The 22365-nt window shown below is 56.1% G+C and overlaps 1 protein-coding gene across 3 annotated transcripts in view; it reads left to right on the forward strand.

The window, feature by feature from the left end:
* LOC140426002 (noelin-3-like) overlaps positions 1–22365 on the forward strand; it is a 703970-nt gene that overhangs the window by 453220 nt on the left and 228385 nt on the right. For all 3 annotated transcript variants that reach the window (XM_072510269.1, XM_072510270.1, XM_072510271.1), the window contains one exon: positions 4510–4729. In XM_072510269.1, coding sequence (XP_072366370.1) covers positions 4510–4729 — 220 coding nt within the window. The remainder of the gene's footprint in view (positions 1–4509; positions 4730–22365) is intronic.

The raw sequence follows: 22365 nt of genomic DNA on the forward strand, positions 1-22365 counted from the left end.
AAAGATGTCAGTCAAGGTCCCAGCAATTTCCTCCCTTGCTTCCCTCAGTATTCTGGGATAAATCCCATCTGACCCAGGAGACCTGTCTACCTGAATGTCTTTTAAAACTCCCAGTACCTCCTCCATTCTTTGGTGAACACTGATGCAAAGTATTCATTTAGTACCTCGCCCATTTCCTCTGGCTCAACACATAGATTCCCCCCACTGTCCTTAAGTGGTCCAATCCTTTCCCTGGCCACCCTCTTGATTTTTACATATGAATAAAAAGCTTTGGGATTCACCTTAATATTACCTGCCAATGACTTTTCATGACCCCTCCTCGCTCTCCTAATTTCCCGCTTCAGTACCTTCCTATTTTCTTTATATTCCTCAAGGGTTTCCACTGTCCCCACCTTTCTAGACCGTTCAAACGCCTCCTTTTTCTTTTTGACGAGGTTCACAATATCCCTCGTTATCCAAGGCTCCCTAAACTTCCCATCCTTATCCTTTGTTCTCTCAGGAACGTGACTTTCCTGAATCCTAATCAACTGTCGCTTGAAAGACTCCCACATTTCCGATGATGATTTACCCTCCAACAGCCGCACCCAATCCAAATTCTTCAATTCCTGTCTAATGTTATTGGAATTTGCCTTTCCCCAGGTTAGCACCTAAACCCAAGGGTTACCCTCATCCCTGTCCAAAAGTACCCCAAAACCTACGGAATTGTGGTCACTACTCCCAAAATGTTCCCCTACAGAAATCTCAACCACCTGTCCAGGCTCATTCCCCAATACCAGGTCCAGTACTGCCCCTTCCCTTGTTGGACTATCTACACATTGCATCAAGAGGGGCTTCATGGATACACCTGACAAACTCTGCCCCATCCAAGCCCCGAGCACTAGCTGAGTCTCAGTCAATATAGGGGAAGCTAAAATCCCTGACCACAACAACCCTGTTATCTTTGCACCTATCCAAAATCTCCACCTATCTGCTCCTCTATCTCTATTGACAGAAATCTTTGGATCCTCACTGTCTTCAGGTGATGTCCCGGAGGACTGGAGAATAGCCAGTGTTGTTCCTCTGTTTAAGAAGGGTAGCAAGGATAATCCAGGGAACTACAGGCCGGTGAGCCTTACGTCAGTGGTAGGGAAATTACTGGAGAGAATTCTTCGAGACAGGATCTACTCCCATTTGGAAGCAAATGGACGTATTAGTGAGAGGCAGCACGGTTTTGTGAAGGGGATGTCATGTCTCACTAACTTGATAGAGTTTTTCGAGGAGGTCACTAAGATGATTGATGCAGGTAGGGCAGTGGATGTTGTCTATATGGACTTCAGTAAGTCCTTTGACAAGGTCCCTCATGGTATACTAGTACAAAAGGTGAAGTCACACGGGATCAGGGGTGAGCTGGCAAGGTGGATACAGAACTGGCTAGGTCATAGAAGGCAGAGAGTAGCAATGGAAGGATGCTTTTCTAATTGGAGGGCTGTGACCAGTGGTGTTCCACAGGGATCAGTGCTGGGACCTTTGCTGTTTGTAGTTTTTATAAATGATTTGGAGGAAAATGTAACTGGTCTGATTAGTAAGTTTGCAGACGACACAAAGGTTGGTGGAATTGCGGATAGCGATGAGGACTGTCTGAGGATACAGCAGGATTTAGATTGTTTGGAGACTTGGGCGGAGAGGTGGCAGATGGAGCTTAATCCGGACAAATGTGAGGTGATGCATTTTGGAAGGTTTAATGCAGGTAGGGAATATACAGTGAATGGTAGAACCCTCAAGAGTATTAAAAGTCAGAGAGATCTAGGAGTACAGGTCCACAGGTCACTGAAAGGGGCAACACAGGTGGAGAAGGTAGTCAAGAAGGCATACGGCATGCTTGCCTTCATTGGCCGGGGCATTGAGTATACGAATTGGCAAGTCATGTTGCAGCTGTATAGAACCTTAGTTAGGCCACACTTGGAGTATAGTGTTTAATTCTGGTCGCCACACTACCAGAAGGATGTGGAGGCTTTAGAGAGGGTGCAGAAGAGATTTACCAGAATGTTGTCTGGTATGGAGGGCATTAGCTATGAGGAGCGGTTGAATAAACTCGGTTTGTTCTCACTGGAACGAAGGAGGTTGAGGGGCGACCTGATAGAGGTCTACAAAATTATGAGGGGCATAGACAGAGTGGATAGTCAGAGGCTTTTCCCCAGTGTAGAGGGGTCAATTACTAGGGGGCATAGGTTTAAGGTGTGAGGGGCAAGGTTTAGAGTAGATGTACGAGGCAAGTTTCTTTACACAGAGGGTAGTGGGTGCCTGGAACTCGCTACCGGAGGAGGTGGTGGAAGCAGGGACGATTTTGACATTTAAGGGGCATCTTGAGAAATACATGAATAGGATGGGAATAGAGGGATACGGACCCAGGAAGTGTAGAAGATTGTAGTTTAGTCGGGCAGCATGGTTGGCACTTTCTCCATCAGCCTACCATGGGAAACCTTATCAAACACCTTACTGGACTCCATATGACATCTACATCCCTTCCCTCATCAATCAACTATGTCACTTCCTCAAAGAATTCTATTAAGTTGGTAAGACATGATCTTCCCTGCACAAAACCATGCTGCCTATCACTGATAAGCCCATTTTCTTCCAAATGGGACGAGATCCTATCCCTCAGTATCTTCTCCAGCAGCTTCCCTACCACTGACATCAGGCTCACAGGTCTATAATTACCTGGATTATCCCTGCTACCCTTCATAAACAAGGGGACAACATTAGCAATTCTCCAGTCCTCCGGTACCTCATCCATGTTCAAGGATGCTGCAAAGATATCTGTTAAGGCCCCAGCTATTTCCTCTCTCACTTCCCTCAGTAACCTGGGATAGATTCCATCCGGACCTGGGGACTTGTCCACCTTAATGCCTTTTAGAATACCCAACACATCCTCCCTCCTTATGCCAACTTGACCTAGAGTAATCAAACATCTATCCCTAACCTCAACATCCGTCATGTCCCTCTCCTCGGTGAATACCGATGCAAAGTACTCGTTAAGAACCTCACCCATTTTCTCTGACTCCACGCATAACTTTCCTCCTTTGTCCTTGAGTGGGCCAACTCTTTCTCTAGTTACCCTCTTGCTCCTTATATATGAATAAAAGGCTTTGTGATTTTCCTTAACCCTGTTTGCTAAAGATATTTCATGACCCCTTTTACCCCTCTTGATTCCTCGTTTCAGATTGGTTGCTACATTCCCGATATTCTTCCAAAGCTTCTTCTGTCTTCAGTCGCCTAGACCTTATGTATGCTTCCTTTTTCCTCTTAGCTAATCTCACAATTTCACCTGTCATCCATGGTTCCCTAATTTTGCTATTTCTATCCCTCATTTTCACAGGGATATGTCTGTCCTGCACTCTAATCAACCTCTCTTTAAAAGCCTCCCACATATCAAATGTGGATTTACCCTTAAACAGCTGCTCCCAATCCACATTCCCTAGCTCCTGCCGAATTTTGGTATAGTTGGCCTTCCCCCAATTTAGCACTCTTCCTTTAGGACCACTCTCGTCTTTGTCCATAAGTATTCTAAAACTTACGGAATTGTGATCACTATTCCCAAAGTAATCCCCGACTGAAACTTCAACCACCTGGCCGGGCTCATTCCCCAACACCAGGTCCAGTATGGCCCCTTCCCGAGTTGGACTATTTACACACTGCTCTAGAAAACCCTCCTGGATGCTCCTTACAAATTCTGCTCCACCTAGACCTCTGACACTAAGTGTATCCCAGTCAATGTTGGGAAAATTAAAATCTCCTATCGCCACCACCCTGTTGCTCCTACATCTTTCCATAATCTGTTTACATATTTGTACCTCTATCTCACGCTCGCTGTTGGGAGGCCTGTAGTACAGCCCCAACATTGTTACCGCACCCTTCCTATTTCTGAGCTCTGCCCACATTGCCTCGCTGCTCGAGTCCTCCATAGTGCCCTCCTTCAGCACAGCTGTGATATTCTCTCTCACCAGTAATGCAACTCCTCCATCCCTTTTACCCCCCTCTCTATCCCGCCTGAAGCATCGATATCCTGGGATATTTAGTTGCCAATCAAGCCCTTCCCTCAACCAAGTCTCAGTAATAGCAATAACATCATACTCCCAGGTACTAATCCAAGCCCTAAGTTCATCTGCCTTACCTACTACACTTCTTGCATTAAAACAAATGCACCTCAGACCACCAGTCCCTTTGCGTTCATCCTCTGCTCCCTGCCTACTCTTCCCCTTAGCCACGCTGACATCATGATCTAGTTCCTTACAGGCTTTAGTTACTACCTCCTTATTGTCCACTAACCTCCTCATTTGGTTCCCATCCCCCTGCCACAGTGCTCTAAGTTCATCTGCCTTACCCATTATACTTCTGGCATTGAAACAAATACACTTCAAACCGCTGCGTTTGAGCAGACAGGGTGATGTTGGTCTCTTATTTTTGTTCTCTATTTCCCTTGAGTGAAAAACAAAAGGTGAATCTGGGACTTTGACTTGTGGAACTTTTTAGGAGCTGAAAGAAAAGATGGAAGAGTTACTCCCACTGATCCCTGTCCTGGAACAATACAAAACTGACAGCAAACTGATCATTCAGTTCAAAGATGAGGTGAGGAATCTGTCTGCAGTGCTGACTGAGATCCAGGAGGAAATCGGGGCTTATGACTATGACGAGCTACAGCAGAGAGTCCTTAACCTGGAGAGCAGACTGCACGACTGCATGAAGAAACTCTGTAAGTTTATAATATTTGGAATAATGTTGCAACTTGAATTTCTGAGAAAAAGTAACTGACCCTAACGTGACTGCTAAATATAGCCATACAGTACAGAATCACTGCAGCCCGGAGGACACCATTCAGCCCGTCGAGTCCACAATGACGCTCTGACAGAGCGGTTTACATAGGCCCAATCTCCCACCCTTCCCCTTGATCCCTTGATCATGGCCAATCCACCTAACCTGCACACACTTGGACTGTGGGAGGAAACCGGGTGGAACAAACCATTACAAGGGGACATAAATTTAAGGTGAATGGTGGAAGATATAGGAGGGATATCAGAGGTAGGTTCTTTACCCAGAGAGTAGTGGGGGCATGGAATGCACTGCCTGTGGAAGTAGTTGAGTCAGAAACATTAGGGACCTTCAAGCAGCTATTGGATAGGTACATGGATAACGGTGGAATGATATAGTGAAGATTTATTTGTTCTTAATCTAGGACAAAAGTTTGGCACAACATCGTGAGCCGAAGAGTCTGTTCTGTGCTGTATTTTCTATGTTCTATGCTCTTAAACCGGAGCACTGGGAGGAAATCCAAACAGACAGGGGGAGAAAGTGCAAAATCCGCATAGACAATGACCCCCAAGGCCGGAATTGATCCCGCATCCCTGGCTCTGTGAGGCAACAGTGCTAACCACTGTGCCGCCCCTCCAAATTAATGATCCTGCCAGGACACAAACCCGAAACCTTTGAATGTCTAACAGTCAACCCGAACTTCAATGTGGAATCAGCTGTGCCGTGGCGTCTCTGTGGCATTTCCGCTGTGCCGTGGCGTCTCTGTGGCATTTCCGCTGTGCCGTGGCATCTCTGTGGCATTTCCGCTGTGCCGTGGCGTCTCTGTCGCATTTCCACTGTGCCGTGGCGTCTCTGTGGCATTTCCGCTGTGCCGTGGCGTCTCTGTGGCATTTCCGCTGTGCCGTGGCATCTCTGTGGCATTTCCGCTGTGCCGTGGTGTCTCTGTGGCATTTCCGCTGTGCCGTGGCGTCTGTGGCATTTCCGCTGTGCCGTGGCGTCTGTGGCATTTCCACTGTGCCATGGCGTCTGTGGCATTTCCGCTGTGCCGTGGCGTCTGTGGCATTTCCACTGCTCCGTGGCATCTCTGTGGCATTTCCACTGTGCCATGGCGTCTTGTGGCATTTCCACTGTGCCGTGGCATCTGTGGCATTTCCGCTGTGCCATGGCGTCTGTGGCATTTCCGCTGTGCCGTGGCGTCTGTGGCATTTCCGCTGTGCCGTGGCGTCTGTGGCATTTCCACTATGCCATGGCGTCTGTGGCATTTCCGCTGTGCCGTGGCGTCTGTGGCATTTCCGCTGTGCCGTGGCGTCTGTGGCATTTCCACTGTGCCGTGGCGTCTGTGGCATTTCCACTGTGCCATGGCGTCTGTGGCATTTCCGCTGTGCCGTGGCATCTGTGGCATTTCCACTGTGCGTGGCGTCTCTGTGGCATTTCCGCTGCGCCGTGGCGTCAGTGGCATTTCCGCTGTGCCGTGGCATCTCTGTGGCATTTCCGCTGTGCCGCGGCGTCTGTGGCATTTCCACTGTGCCATGGCGTCTGTGGCATTTCCGCTGTGCCGTGGCGTCTGTGGCATTTCCACTGTGCCATGGCATCTCTGTGGCATTTCCGCTGTGCCGTGGCGTCTGTGGCATTTCCACTGTGCCGTGGCGTCTCTGTGGCATTTCTGCTGTGCCGTGGCGTCTGTGGCATTTCCACTGTGCCATGGCGTCTGTGGCATTTCCGCTGTGCCGTGGCGTCTGTGGCATTTCCACTGTGCCATGGCATCTCTGTGGCATTTCCGCTGTGCCGTGGCGTCTGTGGCATTTCCACTGTGCCGTGGCGTCTCTGTGGCATTTCTGCTGTGCCGTGGCGTCTGTGGCATTTCCACTGTGCCGGGGCATCTGTGGCGTTTCCACTGCACCATGGCGTCTCTGTGGCATTTCCGCTGTGCCGTGGTGTCTCTGTGGCATTTCCGCTGTGCCGTGGCGTCTCTGTGGCATTTCCGCTGTGCAGTGGCGTCTCTGTGGCATTTCCGCTGTGCCGTGGCGTCTGTGGCATTTCCGCTGTGCCGTGGCGTCTGTGGCATTTCCGCTGTGCCGTGGCGTCTGTGGCATTTCCACTGTGCCATGGCGTCTGTGGCATTTCCGCTGTGCCGTGGCGTCTGTGGCATTTCCGCTGTGCCGTGGCGTCTCTGTGGCATTTCTGCTGTGCCGTGGCATCTGTGGCATTTCCACTGTGCCGTGGTGTCTGTGGCATTTCCACTGCACCGTGGCGTCTCTGTGGCATTTCCGCTGTGCCGTGGCGTCTCTGTGGCATTTCCGCTGTGCCATGGCGTCTCTGTGGCATTTCCGATGTGCCGTGGCGTCTCTGTGGCATTTCCGCTGTGCCGTGGCGTCTGTGGCATTTGCACTGTGCCGTGGCGTCTCTGTGGCATTTCCGCTGTGCCGTGGCGTCTGTGGCATTTCCGCTGTGCCGTGGCGTCTCTGTGGCATTTCCGCTGTGCCGTGGCGTCTGTGGCATTTCCACTGAGCCATGGCGTCTGTGGCATTTCCGCTGTGCCGTGGCGCCTGTGGCATTTCCACTGTGCCGTGGCGTCTCTGTGGCATTTCTGCTGTGCCGTGGCGTCTGTGGCATTTCCACTGTGCCATGGCGTCTGTGGCATTTCCACTGTGCCGTGGCGTCTGTGGCATTTCCACTGCACCATGGCGTCTCTGTGGCATTTCCGCTGTGCCGTGGCGTCTCTGTGGCATTTCCGCTGTGCCGTGGCGCCTGTGGCATTTACACTGTGCCGTGGCGTCTGTGGCATTTCCACTGTGCCGTGGCGTCTCTGTGGCATGTCCACTGTGCCGTGGCGTCTCTGTGGCATTTCCACTGTGCCGTGGCGTCTGTGGCATTTCCACTGTGCCGTGGCGTCTGTGGCATTTCCACTGTGCCATGGCGTCTCTGTGGCATTTCCACTGTGCCATGGCATCTCTGTGGCATTTCCACTGTGCCATGGCGTCTCTGTGGCATTTCCACTGTGTCATGGAGTCTCTGTGGCATTTCCACTGTGCCGTGGCATCTGTGGCATTTCCACTGTGCCGTGGCATCTCTGTGGCATTTCCACTGTGCCGTGGCATCTCTGTGGCATTTCCGCTGAGCCGTGGCGTCTATGGCATTTCAACTGTGCCATGGCGTCTGTGGCATTTCCGCTGTGCCGTGGCGTCTCTGAGCCATTTCCACTGTGCCGTGGCGTCTCTGTGGCATTTCCACTGTGCCGTGGCGTCTGTGGCATTTCCACTGTGCCGTGGCGTCTGTGGCATTTCCACTGTGCCGTGGCGTCTCTGTGGCATTTCCACTGTGCCATGGCATCTCTGTGGCATTTCCGCTGTGTCATGGAGTCTCTGTAGCATTTCCACTGTGCCGTGGCATCTGTGGCATTTCCGCTGTGCCATGGCATCTCTATGGCATTTCCACTGTGCCGTGGCATCTGTGGCATTTCCACTGTGCCGTGGCATCTCTGTGGCATTTCCACTGTGCCGTGGCATCTCTGTGGCATTTCCGCTGTGCCGTGGCGTCTGTGGCATTTCAACTGTGCCATGGCGTCTGTGGCATTTCCGCTGTGCCGTGGTGTCTGTGGCATTTCCGCTGTGCCGTGGCGTCTCTGTGGCATTTCCACAGTGCCGTGGTGTCTTTGTGGCATTTCCAATGTGCCGTGGCATCTCTGTGGCATTTCCACTGTGCCGTGGCGTCTCTGTGGCATTTCCGCTGTACCGTGGTGCCTGTGGCATTTCCATTGTGCCGTGGCGTCTCTGTGGCATTTCCAATGTGCCGTGGCATCTCTGTGGCATTTCCACTGTGCCGTGGCGTCTCTGTGGCATTTCCGCTGTACCGTGGTGCCTGTGGCATTTCCACTGTGCCGTGGCGTCTCTGTGGCATTTCCAATGTGCCGTGGCATCTCTGTGGCATTTCCACTGTGCCGTGGCGTCTCTGTGGCATTTCCGCTGTGCCGTGGCGTCTCTGTGGCATTTCCACTGTGCCGCGGCGTCTCTGTGGCATTTCCACTGTGCCGTGGCGTTTCTGTGGCATTTCCGCTGTGCCGTGGCGTCTGTGGCATTTCCACTGTGCCGTGGCGTCTGTGGCATTTCCGCTGTGCCGTGGCATCTCTGTGGCATTTCCGCTGTGCCGTGGCGTCTGTGGCATTTCCGCTGTGCCGTGGCGTCTCTGTGGCATTTCCGCTGTGCCGTGGAGTCTGTGGCATTTCCACTGTGCCGTGGCGTCTCTGTGGCATTTCCACTGTGCCATGGCATCTCTGTGGCATTTCCGCTGTGTCATGGAGTCTCTGTGGCATTTCCACTGTGCAGTGGCATCTGTGGCATTTCCGCTGTGCCATGGCGTCTCTGTGGCATTTCCACTGTGCCGTGGCATCTGTGGCATTTCCACTGTGCCGTGGCATCTCTGTGGCATTTCCACTGTGCCGTGGCATCTCCGTGGCATTTCCGCTGTGCCGTGGCATCTCTGTGGCATTTCCACTGTGCCGTGGCATCTGTGGCATTTCTGCTGTGCCATGGCGTCTGTGGCATTTCCACTGTGCCGTGGCATCTGTGGCATTTCCACTGTGCCGTGGCGTCTCTGTGGCATTTCCAATGGGCCGTGGCGTCGGTGGCATTTCCACTGTGCCGTGGCATCTGTGGCATTTCCACTGTGCCATGCGTCTGTGGCATTTCCGCTGTGGAGTGGCGTCTCTGTGGCATTTCCGCTGTGCCGTGGCGTCTCTGTGGCATTTCCAATGTGCCGTGGCGTCTGTGGCATTTCCACTGTGCCGTGGCGTCTCTGTGGCATTTCCACTGTGCCGTGGCGTCTCTGTGGCATTTCCACTGTGCCGTGGCGTCTCTGTGACATTTCAACGGTGCCATGGCGTCTCTGTGGCATTTCCGCTGTGCTGTGGCGTCTGTGGCATTTCCACTGTGCCGTGGCGTCTGTGGCATTTCCGATGTACCGTGGCGTCTCAGTGGCATTTCCGCTGTGCCGTGGCATCTCTGTGGCATTTCCACTGTGCCGTGGCATCTGTGGCATTTCCACTGTGCCGTGGCGCCTCTGTGGAATTTCCGCTGTGCCGTGGCGTGTCTGTGGCATTTCCACTGTGCCGTGGCGTCTCTGTGGCATTTCCGCTGTGCCGTGGCGTCTCTGTGGCATTTCCGCTGTGCCGTGGCGTCTCTGTGGCATTTCCGCTGTGCCGTGGCGTCTCTGTGGCATTTCCACTGTGCCATGGTGTCCGTGGCATTTCCGCTGTGCCGTGGCGTCTCTGTGGCATTTCCGCTGTGCCGTTGCGTCTCTGTGGCATTTCCGCTATACCGTGGTGCCTGTGGCATTTCCACTGTGCCTTGGCGTCTCTATGGCATTTCCACTGTGCCGTGGCGTCTCTGTGGCATTTCCGCTGTGCCGTGGCATCTCTGTGGCATTTCCGCTGTGCCGTACCGTCTCTGTGACATTTCCGCTGTGCCGTGGCGTCTGTGGCATTTCCGCTGTGCCGTGGCGTCTGTGGCATTTCCGCTGTACTGTGGCGTCTCTGTGGCATTTCCGCTGTGCCGTGGCGTCTCTGTGGCATTTCCACTGTGCCGTGGCATCTGTGGCAATTCCTCTGTGCCGTGGCATCTGTGGCATTTCCACTGTGCCGTGGCGTCTCTGTGGCATTTCCGCTGTGCCGTTGCGTCTCTGTGGCATTTCCACTGTGCCATGGTGTCCGTGGCATTTCCGCTGTGCCGTGGCGTCTCTGTGGCATTTCCAATGTGCCGTGGCGTCTGTGGCATTTCCACTGTGCCGTGGTGTCTCTGTGGCATTTCCACTGTGCCGTGGCGTCTCTGTGGCATTTCCATTGTGCCGTGGCGTCTCTGTGACATTTCAACGGTGCCATGGCGTCTCTGTGGCATTTCCGCTGTGCTGTGGCGTCTGTGGCATTTCCACTGTGCCGTGGCGTCTGTGGCATTTCCGATGTACCGTGGCGTCTCAGTGGCATTTCCGCTGTGCCGTGGCATCTCTGTGGCATTTCCACTGTGCCGTGGCATCTGTGGCAATTCCGCTGTGCCGTGGCATCTGTGGCATTTCCACTGTGCCATGGCATCTCTGTGGCATTTCCGCTGTGCCGTGGCGTCTGTGGCATTTCCACTGTGCCGTGGCGTCTCTGTGGCATTTCTGCTGTGCCGTGGCGTCTGTGGCATTTCCACTGTGCCGGGGCATCTGTGGCATTTCCACTGCACCATGGCGTCTCTGTGGCATTTCCGCTGTGCCGTGGTGTCTCTGTGGCATTTCCGCTGTGCCGTGGCGTCTCTGTGGCATTTCCGCTGTGCAGTGGCGTCTCTGTGGCATTTCCGCTGTGCCGTGGCGTCTGTGGCATTTCCGCTGTGCCGTGGCGTCTGTGGCATTTCCGCTGTGCCGTGGCGTCTGTGGCATTTCCACTGTGCCATGGCGTCTGTGGCATTTCCGCTGTGCCGTGGCGTCTGTGGCATTTCCGCTGTGCCGTGGCGTCTCTGTGGCATTTCTGCTGTGCCGTGGCATCTGTGGCATTTCCACTGTGCCGTGGTGTCTGTGGCATTTCCACTGCACCGTGGCGTCTCTGTGGCATTTCCGCTGTGCCGTGGCGTCTCTGTGGCATTTCCGCTGTGCCGTGGCGTCTCTGTGGCATTTCCGATGTGCCGTGGCGTCTCTGTGGCATTTCCGCTGTGCCGTGTCGTCTGTGGCATTTGCACTGTGCCGTGGCGTCTCTGTGGCATTTCCGCTGTGCCGTGGCGTCTGTGGCATTTCCGCTGTGCCGTGGCGTCTCTGTGGCATTTCCGCTGTGCCGTGGCATCTGTGGCATTTCCACTGAGCCATGGCGTCTGTGGCATTTCCGCTGTGCCGTGGCACCTGTGGCATTTCCACTGTGCCGTGGCGTCTCTGTGGCATTTCTGCTGTGCCGTGGCGTCTGTGGCATTTCCACTGTGCCATGGCGTCTGTGGCATTTCCACTGTGCCGTGGCGTCTGTGGCATTTCCACTGCACCATGGCGTCTCTGTGGCATTTCCGCTGTGCCGTGGCGTCTCTGTGGCATTTCCGCTGTGCCGTGGCGCCTGTGGCATTTACACTGTGCCGTGGCGTCTGTGGCATTTCCACTGTGCCGTGGCGTCTCTGTGGCATGTCCACTGTGCCGTGGCGTCTCTGTGGCATTTCCACTGTGCCGTGGCGTCTGTGGCATTTCCACTGTGCCGTGGCGTCTGTGGCATTTCCACTGTGCCATGGCGTCTCTGTGGCATTTCCACTGTGCCATGGCATCTCTGTGGCATTTCCACTGTGCCATGGCGTCTCTGTGGCATTTCCACTGTGTCATGGAGTCTCTGTGGCATTTCCACTGTGCCGTGGCATCTGTGGCATTTCCGCTGTGCCATGGCATCTCGATGGCATTTCCACTGTGCCGTGGCATCTGTGGCATTTCCACTGTGCCGTGGCATCTCTGTGGCATTTCCACTGTGCCGTGGCATCTCTGTGGCATTTCCGCTGAGCCGTGGCGTCTATGGCATTTCAACTGTGCCATGGCGTCTGTGGCATTTCCGCTGTGCCGTGGCGTCTCTGAGCCATTTCCACTGTGCCGTGGCGTCTCTGTGGCATTTCCACTGTGCCGTGGCGTCTGTGGCATTTCCACTGTGCCGTGGCGTCTGTGGCATTTCCACTGTGCCGTGGCGTCTCTGTGGCATTTCCACTGTGCCATGGCATCTCTGTGGCATTTCCGCTGTGTCATGGAGTCTCTGTAGCATTTCCACTGTGCCGTGGCATCTGTGGCATTTCCACTGTGCCATGGCATCTCTATGGCATTTCCACTGTGCCGTGGCATCTGTGGCATTTCCACTGTGCCGTGGCATCTCTGTGGCATTTCCACTGTGCCGTGGCATCTCTGTGGCATTTCCGCTGTGCCGTGGCGTCTGTGGCATTTCAACTGTGCCATGGCGTCTGTGGCATTTCCGCTGTGCCGTGGTGTCTGTGGCATTTCCGCTGTGCCGTGGCGTCTCTGTGGCATTTCCACAGTGCCGTGGTGTCTTTGTGGCATTTCCAATGTGCCGTGGCATCTCTGTGGCATTTCCACTGTGCCGTGGCGTCTCTGTGGCATTTCCGCTGTACCGTGGTGCCTGTGGCATTTCCATTGTGCCGTGGCGTCTCTGTGGCATTTCCAATGTGCCGTGGCATCTCTGTGGCATTTCCACTGTGCCGTGGCGTCTCTGTGGCATTTCCGCTGTACCGTGGTGCCTGTGGCATTTCCACTGTGCCGTGGCGTCTCTGTGGCATTTCCAATGTGCCGTGGCATCTCTGTGGCATTTCCACTGTGCCGTGGCGTCTCTGTGGCATTTCCGCTGTGCTGTGGCGTCTCTGTGGCATTTCCACTGTGCCGCGGCGTCTCTGTGGCATTTCCACTGTGCCGTGGCGTTTCTGTGGCATTTCCGCTGTGCCGTGGCGTCTGTGGCATTTCCACTGTGCCGTGGCGTCTGTGGCATTTCCGCTGTGCCGTGGCATCTCTGTGGCATTTCCGCTGTGCCGTGGCGTCTGTGGCATTTCCGCTGTGCCGTGGCGTCTCTGTGGCATTTCCGCTGTGCCGTGGAGTCTGTGGCATTTCCACTGTGCCGTGGCGTCTCTGTGGCATTTCCACTGTGCCATGGCATCTCTGTGGCATTTCCGCTGTGTCATGGAGTCTCTGTGGCATTTCCACTGTGCAGTGGCATCTGTGGCATTTCCGCTGTGCCATGGCGTCTCTGTGGCATTTCCACTGTGCCGTGGCATCTGTGGCATTTCCACTGTGCCGTGGCATCTCTGTGGCATTTCCACTGTGCCGTGGCATCTCCGTGGCATTTCCGCTGTGCCGTGGCATCTCTGTGGCATTTCCACTGTGCCGTGGGGTCTGTGGCATTTCTGCTGTGCCATGGCGTCTGTGGCATTTCCACTGTGCCGTGGCATCTGTGGCATTTCCACTGTGCCGTGGCGTCTCTGTGGCATTTCCAATGGGCCGTGGCGTCGGTGGCATTTCCACTGTGCCGTGGCATCTGTGGCATTTCCACTGTGCCATGCGTCTGTGGCATTTCCGCTGTGGAGTGGCGTCTCTGTGGCATTTCCGCTGTGCCGTGGCGTCTCTGTGGCATTTCCAATGTGCCGTGGCGTCTGTGGCATTTCCACTGTGCCGTGGCGTCTCTGTGGCATTTCCACTGTGCCGTGGCGTCTCTGTGGCATTTCCACTGTGCCGTGGCGTCTCTGTGACATTTCAACGGTGCCATGGCGTCTCTGTGGCATTTCCGCTGTGCTGTGGCGTCTGTGGCATTTCCACTGTGCCGTGGCGTCTGTGGCATTTCCGATGTACCGTGGCGTCTCAGTGGCATTTCCGCTGTGCCGTGGCATCTCTGTGGCATTTCCACTGTGCCGTGGCATCTGTGGCATTTCCACTGTGCCGTGGCGCCTCTGTGGAATTTCCGCTGTGCCGTGGCGTGTCTGTGGCATTTCCACTGTGCCGTGGCGTCTCTGTGGCATTTCCGCTGTGCCGTGGCGTCTCTTTGGCATTTCCGATTTGCCGTGGCGTCTCTGTGGCATTTCCGCTGTGCCGTGGCGTCTCTGTGGCATTTCCACTGTGCCATGGTGTCCGTGGCATTTCCGCTGTGCCGTGGCGTCTCTGTGGCATTTCCGCTGTGCCGTTGCGTCTCTGTGGCATTTCCGCTATACCGTGGTGCCTGTGGCATTTCCACTGTGCCTTGGCGTCTCTATGGCATTTCCACTGTGCCGTGGCGTCTCTGTGGCATTTCCGCTGTGCCGTGGCATCTCTGTGGCATTTCCGCTGTGCCGTACCGTCTCTGTGACATTTCCGCTGTGCCGTGGCGTCTGTGGCATTTCCGCTGTGCCGTGGCGTCTGTGGCATTTCCACTGTGCCATGGCATCTGTGGCATTTCCGCTGTCCAGTGGCGTCTCTGTGGCATTTCCGCTGTGCCGTGGCGTCTCTGTGGCATTTCCGCTGTGCCGTGGCGTCTCTGTGGCATTTACACTGTGCCGTGGCGTCTCTGTGGCATTTCCACAGTACCGTGGCGTCTCTGTGACATTTCCACTGTGCCGTGGCGTCTCTGTGGCAGTCCGCTGTGCTGTGGCGTCTGTGGCATTTCCATTGTGCCGTGGCGTCTGTGGCATTTCTGCTGTACCGTGGCGTCTCTGTGGCATTTCCGCTGTGCCGTGGCGTCTCTGTGGCATTTCCACTGTGCCGTGGCGTCTGTGGCAATTCCGCTGTGCCGTGGCATCTGTGGCATTTCCACTGTGCCGTGGCGTCTGTGGCATTTCCACTGTGCCGTGGCGTCTGTGGCATTTCCGCTGTACCATGGCGTCTGTGGCATTTCCGCTGTGCCGTGGCATCTCTGTGGCATTTCCACTGTCCCGTGGCATTTCCACTGTGCCGTGGCGTCTCTGTGGCATTTCCGCTGTGCGTGGCGTCTCTGTGGCATTTCCGCTGTGCCGTGGCGTCTCTGTGGCATTTCCGCTGTGCCGTGGCGTCTCTGTGGCATTTCCACTGTGCCATGGTGTCCGTGGCATTTCCGCTGTGCCGTGGCGTCTCTGTGGCATTTCCGCTGTGCCGTTGCGTCTCTGTGGCATTTCCGCTATACCGTGGTGCCTGTGGCATTTCCACTGTGCCTTGGCGTCTCTATGGCATTTCCACTGTGCCGTGGCGTCTCTGTGGCATTTCCGCTGTGCCGTGGCATCTCTGTGGCATTTCCGCTGTGCCGTGCCGTCTCCGTGACATTTCCGCTGTGCCGTGGCGTCTGTGGCATTTCCGCTGTGCCGTGGCGTCTGTGGCATTTCCGCTGTACCGTGGCGTCTCTGTGGCATTTCCGCTGTGCCGTGGCGTCTCTGTGGCATTTCCACTGTGCCGTGGCATCTGTGGCAATTCCGCTGTGCCGTGGCATCTGTGGCATTTCCACTGTGCCGTGGCGTCTCTGTGGCATTTCCGCTGTGCCGTTGCGTCTCTGTGGCATTTCCACTGTGCCATGGTGTCCGTGGCATTTCCGCTGTGCCGTGGCGTCTCTGTGGCATTTCCGCTGTGCCGTTGAGTCTCTGTGGCATTTCCGCTATACCGTGGTGCCTGTGGCATTTCCACTGTGCCGTGGCGCCTGTGGCATTTCCGCTGTGCAGTGGCGTCTCATTGACATTTCCAGTGTGCCGTGGCATCTGTGGCATTTCCGCTGTGCCGTGGCATCTGTGACATTTCCACCGTGCCGTGGTGTCTCTGTGGCATTTCCACTGTGCCGTGGCGTCTCTGTGGCATTTCCGCTGTACCGTGGTGCCTGTGGCATTTCCACTGTGCCGTGGCGTCTCTGTGGCATTTCCACTGTGCCGTGGCGTCTCTGTGGCATTTCCGCTGTGCCGTGGCGTCTCTGTGGCATTTCCACTGTGCCGTGGCATCTCTGTGGCATTTCCGCTGTGATGTGGCGTCTGTTTGGCATTCCCACTGTGCCGTGGCGTCTCTGTGGCATTTCCGCTGTACCATGGTGCCTGTGGCATTTCCGCTGTGCCGTGGCGCCTGTGGCATTTACACTGTGCCGTGGCGTCTGTGGCATTTCCACTGTGCCGTGGCGTCTCTGTGGCATTTCCACTGTGGCGTGGCGTCTCTATGGCATTCCCACTGTGCCGTGGCGTCTATGGCATTTCCACTGTGTCATGGCGTCTGTGGCATTTACACTGTGCCGTGGCGTCTCTGTGGCATTTCCACTGTGCCATGGAGTCTCTGTTCCACTGTGCCGTGGCGTCTGTGGCATTTCCGCTGTGTCAGGGCGTCTCTGTGGCATTTCCGCTGTGCCGTGGCGTCTCTGTGGCATTTCCGCTGTGCCGTGGCGTCTCTGTCACATTTCCACTGTGCTGTGGCGTCTGTGGCATTTCCACTTTGCCGTGGCATCTGTGGCATTTCCGCTGTGCCGTGGCGTCTCTGTGGCATTTCCACTGTGCTGTGGCATCTGTGGCAATTCCGCTGTGCCGTGGCATCTGTGGCATTTCCGCTGTGCCGTGGCATCTCTGTGGCATTTCCGCTGTGCCGTGGCGTCTCTGTGGCATTTCCGCTGTGCCGTGGCGTCTCTGTGGCATTTCCACTGTGCCATGGTGTCCGTGGCATTTCCGCTGTGCCGTGGCGTCTCTGTGGCATTTCCGCTGTGCCGTTGCGTCTCTGTGGCATTTCCGCTATACCGTGGTGCCTGTGGCATTTCCACTGTGCCGTGGCGTCTCTATGGCATTTCCACTGTGCCGTGGCATCTCTGTGGCATTTCCGCTGTGCCGTGGCATCTCTGTGGCATTTCCGTTGTGCCGTGGCGTCTCTGTGACATTTGCGCTGTGCCGTGGCGTCTGTGGCATTTCCGCTGTGCCGTGGCGTCTGTGGCATTTCCGCTGTACCGTGGCGTCTCTGTGGCATTTCCGCTGTACCGTGGCATCTGTGGCATTTCCACTGTGCCGTGGCGTCTCTGTCACATTTCCACTGTGCCATGGCGTCTCTGTGGCATTTCTGCTGTGCTGTGGCGTCTGTGGCATTTCCACTGTGCCGTGGCATCTGTGGCATTTCCGCTGTGCCGTGGCGTCTCTGTGGCATTTCCACTGTGCTGTGGCATCTGTGGCAATTCCGCTGTGCCGTGGCATCTGTGGCATTTCCGCTGTGCCGTGGCATCTCTGTGGCATTTCCACTGTGCGGTGGTGTCTCTGTGGCATTTCCGCTGTGCCGTGGCGTCTCTGTGGCATTTCCGCTGTGCCGTGGCGTCTCTGTGGCATTTCCACTGTGCCATGGTGTCCGTGGCATTTCCGCTGTGCCGTGGCGTCTCTGTGGCATTTCTGCTGTGCCGTTGCGTCTCTGTGGCATTTCCGCTATACCGTGGTGCCTGTGGCATTTCCACTGTGCCGTGGCGTCTCTATGGCATTTCCACTGTGCCGTGGCATCTCTGTGGCATTTCCGCTGTGCCGTGGCATCTCTGTGGCATTTCCGCTGTGCCGTGGCGTCTCTGTGACATTTCCGCTGTGCCGTGGCGTCTGTGGCATTTCCGCTGTGCCGTGGCGTCTGTGGCATTTCCGCTGTACCGTGGCGTCTCTGTGGCATTTCCGCTGTGCCGTGGCATCTGTGGCATTTCCACTGTGCCGTGGCGTCTCTGTGGCATTTCCGCTGTGCCGTTGCGTCTCTGTGGCATTTCCACTGTGCCATGGTGTCCGTGGCATTTCCGCTGTGCCGTGGCGTCTCTGTGGCATTTCCGCTGTGCCGTTGCGTCTCTGTGGCATTTCCGCTATACCGTGGTGCCTGTGGCATTTCCACTGTGCCGTGGCGTCTGTGGCATTTCCGCTGTGCCGTTGCGTCTCTGTGGCATTTCCACTGTGCCGTGGCATCTGTGGCATTTCCGCTGTGCCGTGGCGTCTCTGTGGCATTTCCGCTGTGCCGTGGCGTCTCTGTGGCATTTCCACTGTGCCGTGTCATCTCTGTGGAATTTCCGCTGTGCTGTGGCGTCTCTTTGGCATTCCCACTGTGCCGTGGCGTCTCTGTGGCATTTCCGCTGTGCCGTGGCGTCTCTGTGGCATTTCCACTGTGCCGTGGCGTCTCTGTGGCATTTCCGCTGTGCCGTGGCGTCTCTGTGGCATTTCCACTGTGCCGTGGCATCTCTGTGGAATTTCCGCTGTGCTGTGGCGTCTCTTTGGCATTCCCACTGTGCCGTGGCGTCTCTGTGGCATTTCCGCTGTACCGTGGTGCCTGTGGCATTTCCGCTGTGCCGTGGCGCCTGTGGCATTTACACTGTGCCGTGGCGTCTGTGGTATTTCCACTGTGCCGTGGCGTCTCTGTGGCATTTCCACTGTGGCGTGGCGTCTCTATGGCATTCCCACTGTGCCGTGGCGTCTATGGCATTTCCACTGTGTCGTGGCTCTGTGGCATTTACACTGTGCCGTGGCGTCTCTGTGGCATTTCCACTGTGCCATGGATTCTCTGTTCCACTGTGCCGTGGCGTCTGTGGCATTTCCGCTGTGTCAGGGCGTCTCTGTGGCATTTCCACTGTGCCGTGGCGTCTCTGTGGCATTTCCGCTGTGCCGTGGCGTCAGTGGCATGTCAACTGTGCCATGGCGTCTGTGGCATTTTCGCTGTGCCGTGGCGTGTGTGGCATTTCTGCTGTGCCATGGTGTCTCTGTGGCATTTCCACTGTGCCGTGGCGTCTCTGTGCCATTTCCGCTGTGCCGTGGCCTCTGTGGCATTTCCACTGTGCCGTGACGTCTGTGACATTTCCGCTGTGCCATGGCGGCTCTGTGGAATTTCCACTGTGCCATGGTTTCTGTGGCATTTCCACTGTGCCGTGGCGTCTGTGGCATTTCCACTGTCCCGTGGCATTTCTACTGTGCCGTGGCGTCTCTGTGGGATTTCCAATGTGCCGTGGCGTCTGTGGCATTTCCACTGTGCCGTGGCATCTGTGGCATTTCCACTGTGCCATGGCATCTGTGGCATTTCCGCTGTCCAGTGGCGTCTCTGTGGCATTTCCAATGTGCCGTGGCGTCTGTGGCATTTCCACTGTGCCGTGGCGTCTCTGTGGCATTTCCACTGTGCCGTGGCGTCTCTGTGGCATTTACACTGTGCCGTGGCGTCTCTGTGGCATTTCCACAGTGCCGTGGCGTCTCTGTGATATTTCCACTGTGCCATGGCGTCTCTGTGACATTCCGCTGTGCTGTGGCGTCTGTGGCATTTCCACTGTGCCGTGCCATCTGTGGCAATTCTGCTGTGCCGTGGCATCTGTGGCATTTCCACTGTGCCGTGGCGTCTCTGTGGCATTTCCGCTGTGCCGTGGCGTCTCTGTGGCATTTCCAATGTGCCGTGGCGTCTGTGGCATTTCCACTGTGCCGTGGCGTCTCTGTGGCATTTCCACTGTGCCGTGGCGTCTCTGTGGCATTTACACTGTGCCGTGGCGTCTCTGTGGCATTTCCACAGTGCCGTGGCGTCTCTGTGATATTTCCACTGTGCCATGGCGTCTCTGCGGCATTCCGCTGTGCCGTGGCGTCTGTGGCATTTCTGCTGTACCATGGCGTCTCTGTGGCATTTCCGCTGTGCCGTGGCGTCTCTGTGGCATTACCACTGTGCCGTGCCATCTGTGGCAATTCCGCTGTGCCGTGGCATCTGTGGCATTTCCACTGTGCCGTGGCGTCTCTGTGGCATTTCCGCTGTGCCGTGGCGTCTCTGTGGCATTTCTGCTGTGCCGTGGCGTCTCTGTGGCATTTCCACTGTGCCATGGTGTCCGTGGCATTTCCGCTGTGCCGTGGCGTCTCTGTGGCATTTACACTGTGCCGTGGCGTCTGTGGCATTTCCGCTGTGCCGTGGCGTCTCTGTGGCATTTCCAATGTGCCGTGGCGTCTGTGGCATTTCCACTGTGCCGTGGCATCTGTGGCATTTCCACTGTGCCATGGCATCTGTGGCATTTCCGCTGTCCAGTGGCGTCTCTGTGGCATTTCCGCTGTGCCGTGGCGTCTCTGTGGCATTTCCGCTGTGCCGTGGCGTCTCTGTGGCATTTACACTGTGCCGTGGCGTCTCTGTGGCATTTCCACAGTACCGTGGCGTCTCTGTGACATTTCCACTGTGCCGTGGCGTCTCTGTGGCAGTCCGCTGTGCTGTGGCGTCTGTGGCATTTCCATTGTGCCGTGGCGTCTGTGGCATTTCTGCTGTACCGTGGCGTCTCTGTGGCATTTCCGCTGTGCCGTGGCGTCTCTGTGGCATTTCCACTGTGCCGTGGCGTCTGTGGCAATTCCGCTGTGCCGTGGCATCTGTGGCATTTCCACTGTGCCGTGGCGTCTGTGGCATTTCCACTGTGCCGTGGCGTCTGTGGCATTTCCGCTGTACCATGGCGTCTGTGGCATTTCCGCTGTGCCGTGGCATCTCTGTGGCATTTCCACTGTCCCGTGGCATTTCCACTGTGCCGTGGCGTCTCTGTGGCATTTCCGCTGTGCGTGGCGTCTCTGTGGCATTTACGCTGTGCCGTGGCGTCTCTGTGGCATTTCCGCTGTGCCGTGGCGTCTCTGTGGCATTTCCACTGTGCCATGGTGTCCGTGGCATTTCCGCTGTGCCGTGGCGTCTCTGTGGCATTTCCGCTGTGCCGTTGCGTCTCTGTGGCATTTCCGCTATACCGTGGTGCCTGTGGCATTTCCACTGTGCCTTGGCGTCTCTATGGCATTTCCACTGTGCCGTGGCGTCTCTGTGGCATTTCCGCTGTGCCGTGGCATCTCTGTGGCATTTCCGCTGTGCCGTGCCGTCTCCGTGACATTTCCGCTGTGCCGTGGCGTCTGTGGCATTTCCGCTGTGCCGTGGCGTCTGTGGCATTTCCGCTGTACCGTGGCGTCTCTGTGGCATTTCCGCTGTGCCGTGGCGTCTCTGTGGCATTTCCACTGTGCCGTGGCATCTGTGGCAATTCCGCTGTGCCGTGGCATTTCCACTGTGCCGTGGCGTCTCTGTGGCATTTCCGCTGTGCCGTTGCGTCTCTGTGGCATTTCCACTGTGCCATGGTGTCCGTGGCATTTCCGCTGTGCCGTGGCGTCTCTGTGGCATTTCCGCTGTGCCGTTGAGTCTCTGTGGCATTTCCGCTATACCGTGGTGCCTGTGGCATTTCCACTGTGCCGTGGCGCCTGTGGCATTTCCGCTGTGCAGTGGCGTCTCATTGACATTTCCAGTGTGCCGTGGCATCTGTGGCATTTCCGCTGTGCCGTGGCATCTGTGACATTTCCACCGTGCCGTGGTGTCTCTGTGGCATTTCCACTGTGCCGTGGCGTCTCTGTGGCATTTCCGCTGTACCGTGGTGCCTGTGGCATTTCCACTGTGCCGTGGCGTCTCTGTGGCATTTCCACTGTGCCGTGGCGTCTCTGTGGCATTTCCGCTGTGCCGTGGCGTCTCTGTGGCATTTCCACTGTGCCGTGGCATCTCTGTGGCATTTCCGCTGTGATGTGGCGTCTGTTTGGCATTCCCACTGTGCCGTGGCGTCTCTGTGGCATTTCCGCTGTACCGTGGCGTCTCTGCGGCATTCCGCTGTGCCGTGGCGTCTGTGGCATTTCTGCTGTACCATGGCGTCTCTGTGGCATTTCCGCTGTGCCGTGGCGTCTCTGTGGCATTACCACTGTGCCGTGCCATCTGTGGCAATTCCGCTGTGCCGTGGCATCTGTGGCATTTCCACTGTGCCGTGGCGTCTCTGTGGCATTTCCGCTGTGCCGTGGCGTCTCTGTGGCATTTCTGCTGTGCCGTGGCGTCTCTGTGGCATTTCCACTGTGCCATGGTGTCCGTGGCATTTCCGCTGTGCCGTGGCGTCTCTGTGGCATTTACACTGTGCCGTGGCGTCTGTGGCATTTCCGCTGTGCCGTGGCGTCTCTGTGGCATTTCCAATGTGCCGTGGCGTCTGTGGCATTTCCACTGTGCCGTGGCATCTGTGGCATTTCCACTGTGCCATGGCATCTGTGGCATTTCCGCTGTCCAGTGGCGTCTCTGTGGCATTTCCGCTGTGCCGTGGCGTCTCTGTGGCATTTCCGCTGTGCCGTGGCGTCTCTGTGGCATTTACACTGTGCCGTGGCGTCTCTGTGGCATTTCCACAGTACCGTGGCGTCT

Source organism: Scyliorhinus torazame, chromosome 7 (genome assembly GCF_047496885.1).
Source record: "Scyliorhinus torazame isolate Kashiwa2021f chromosome 7, sScyTor2.1, whole genome shotgun sequence".
Taxonomy (NCBI): domain Eukaryota; kingdom Metazoa; phylum Chordata; class Chondrichthyes; order Carcharhiniformes; family Scyliorhinidae; genus Scyliorhinus; species Scyliorhinus torazame.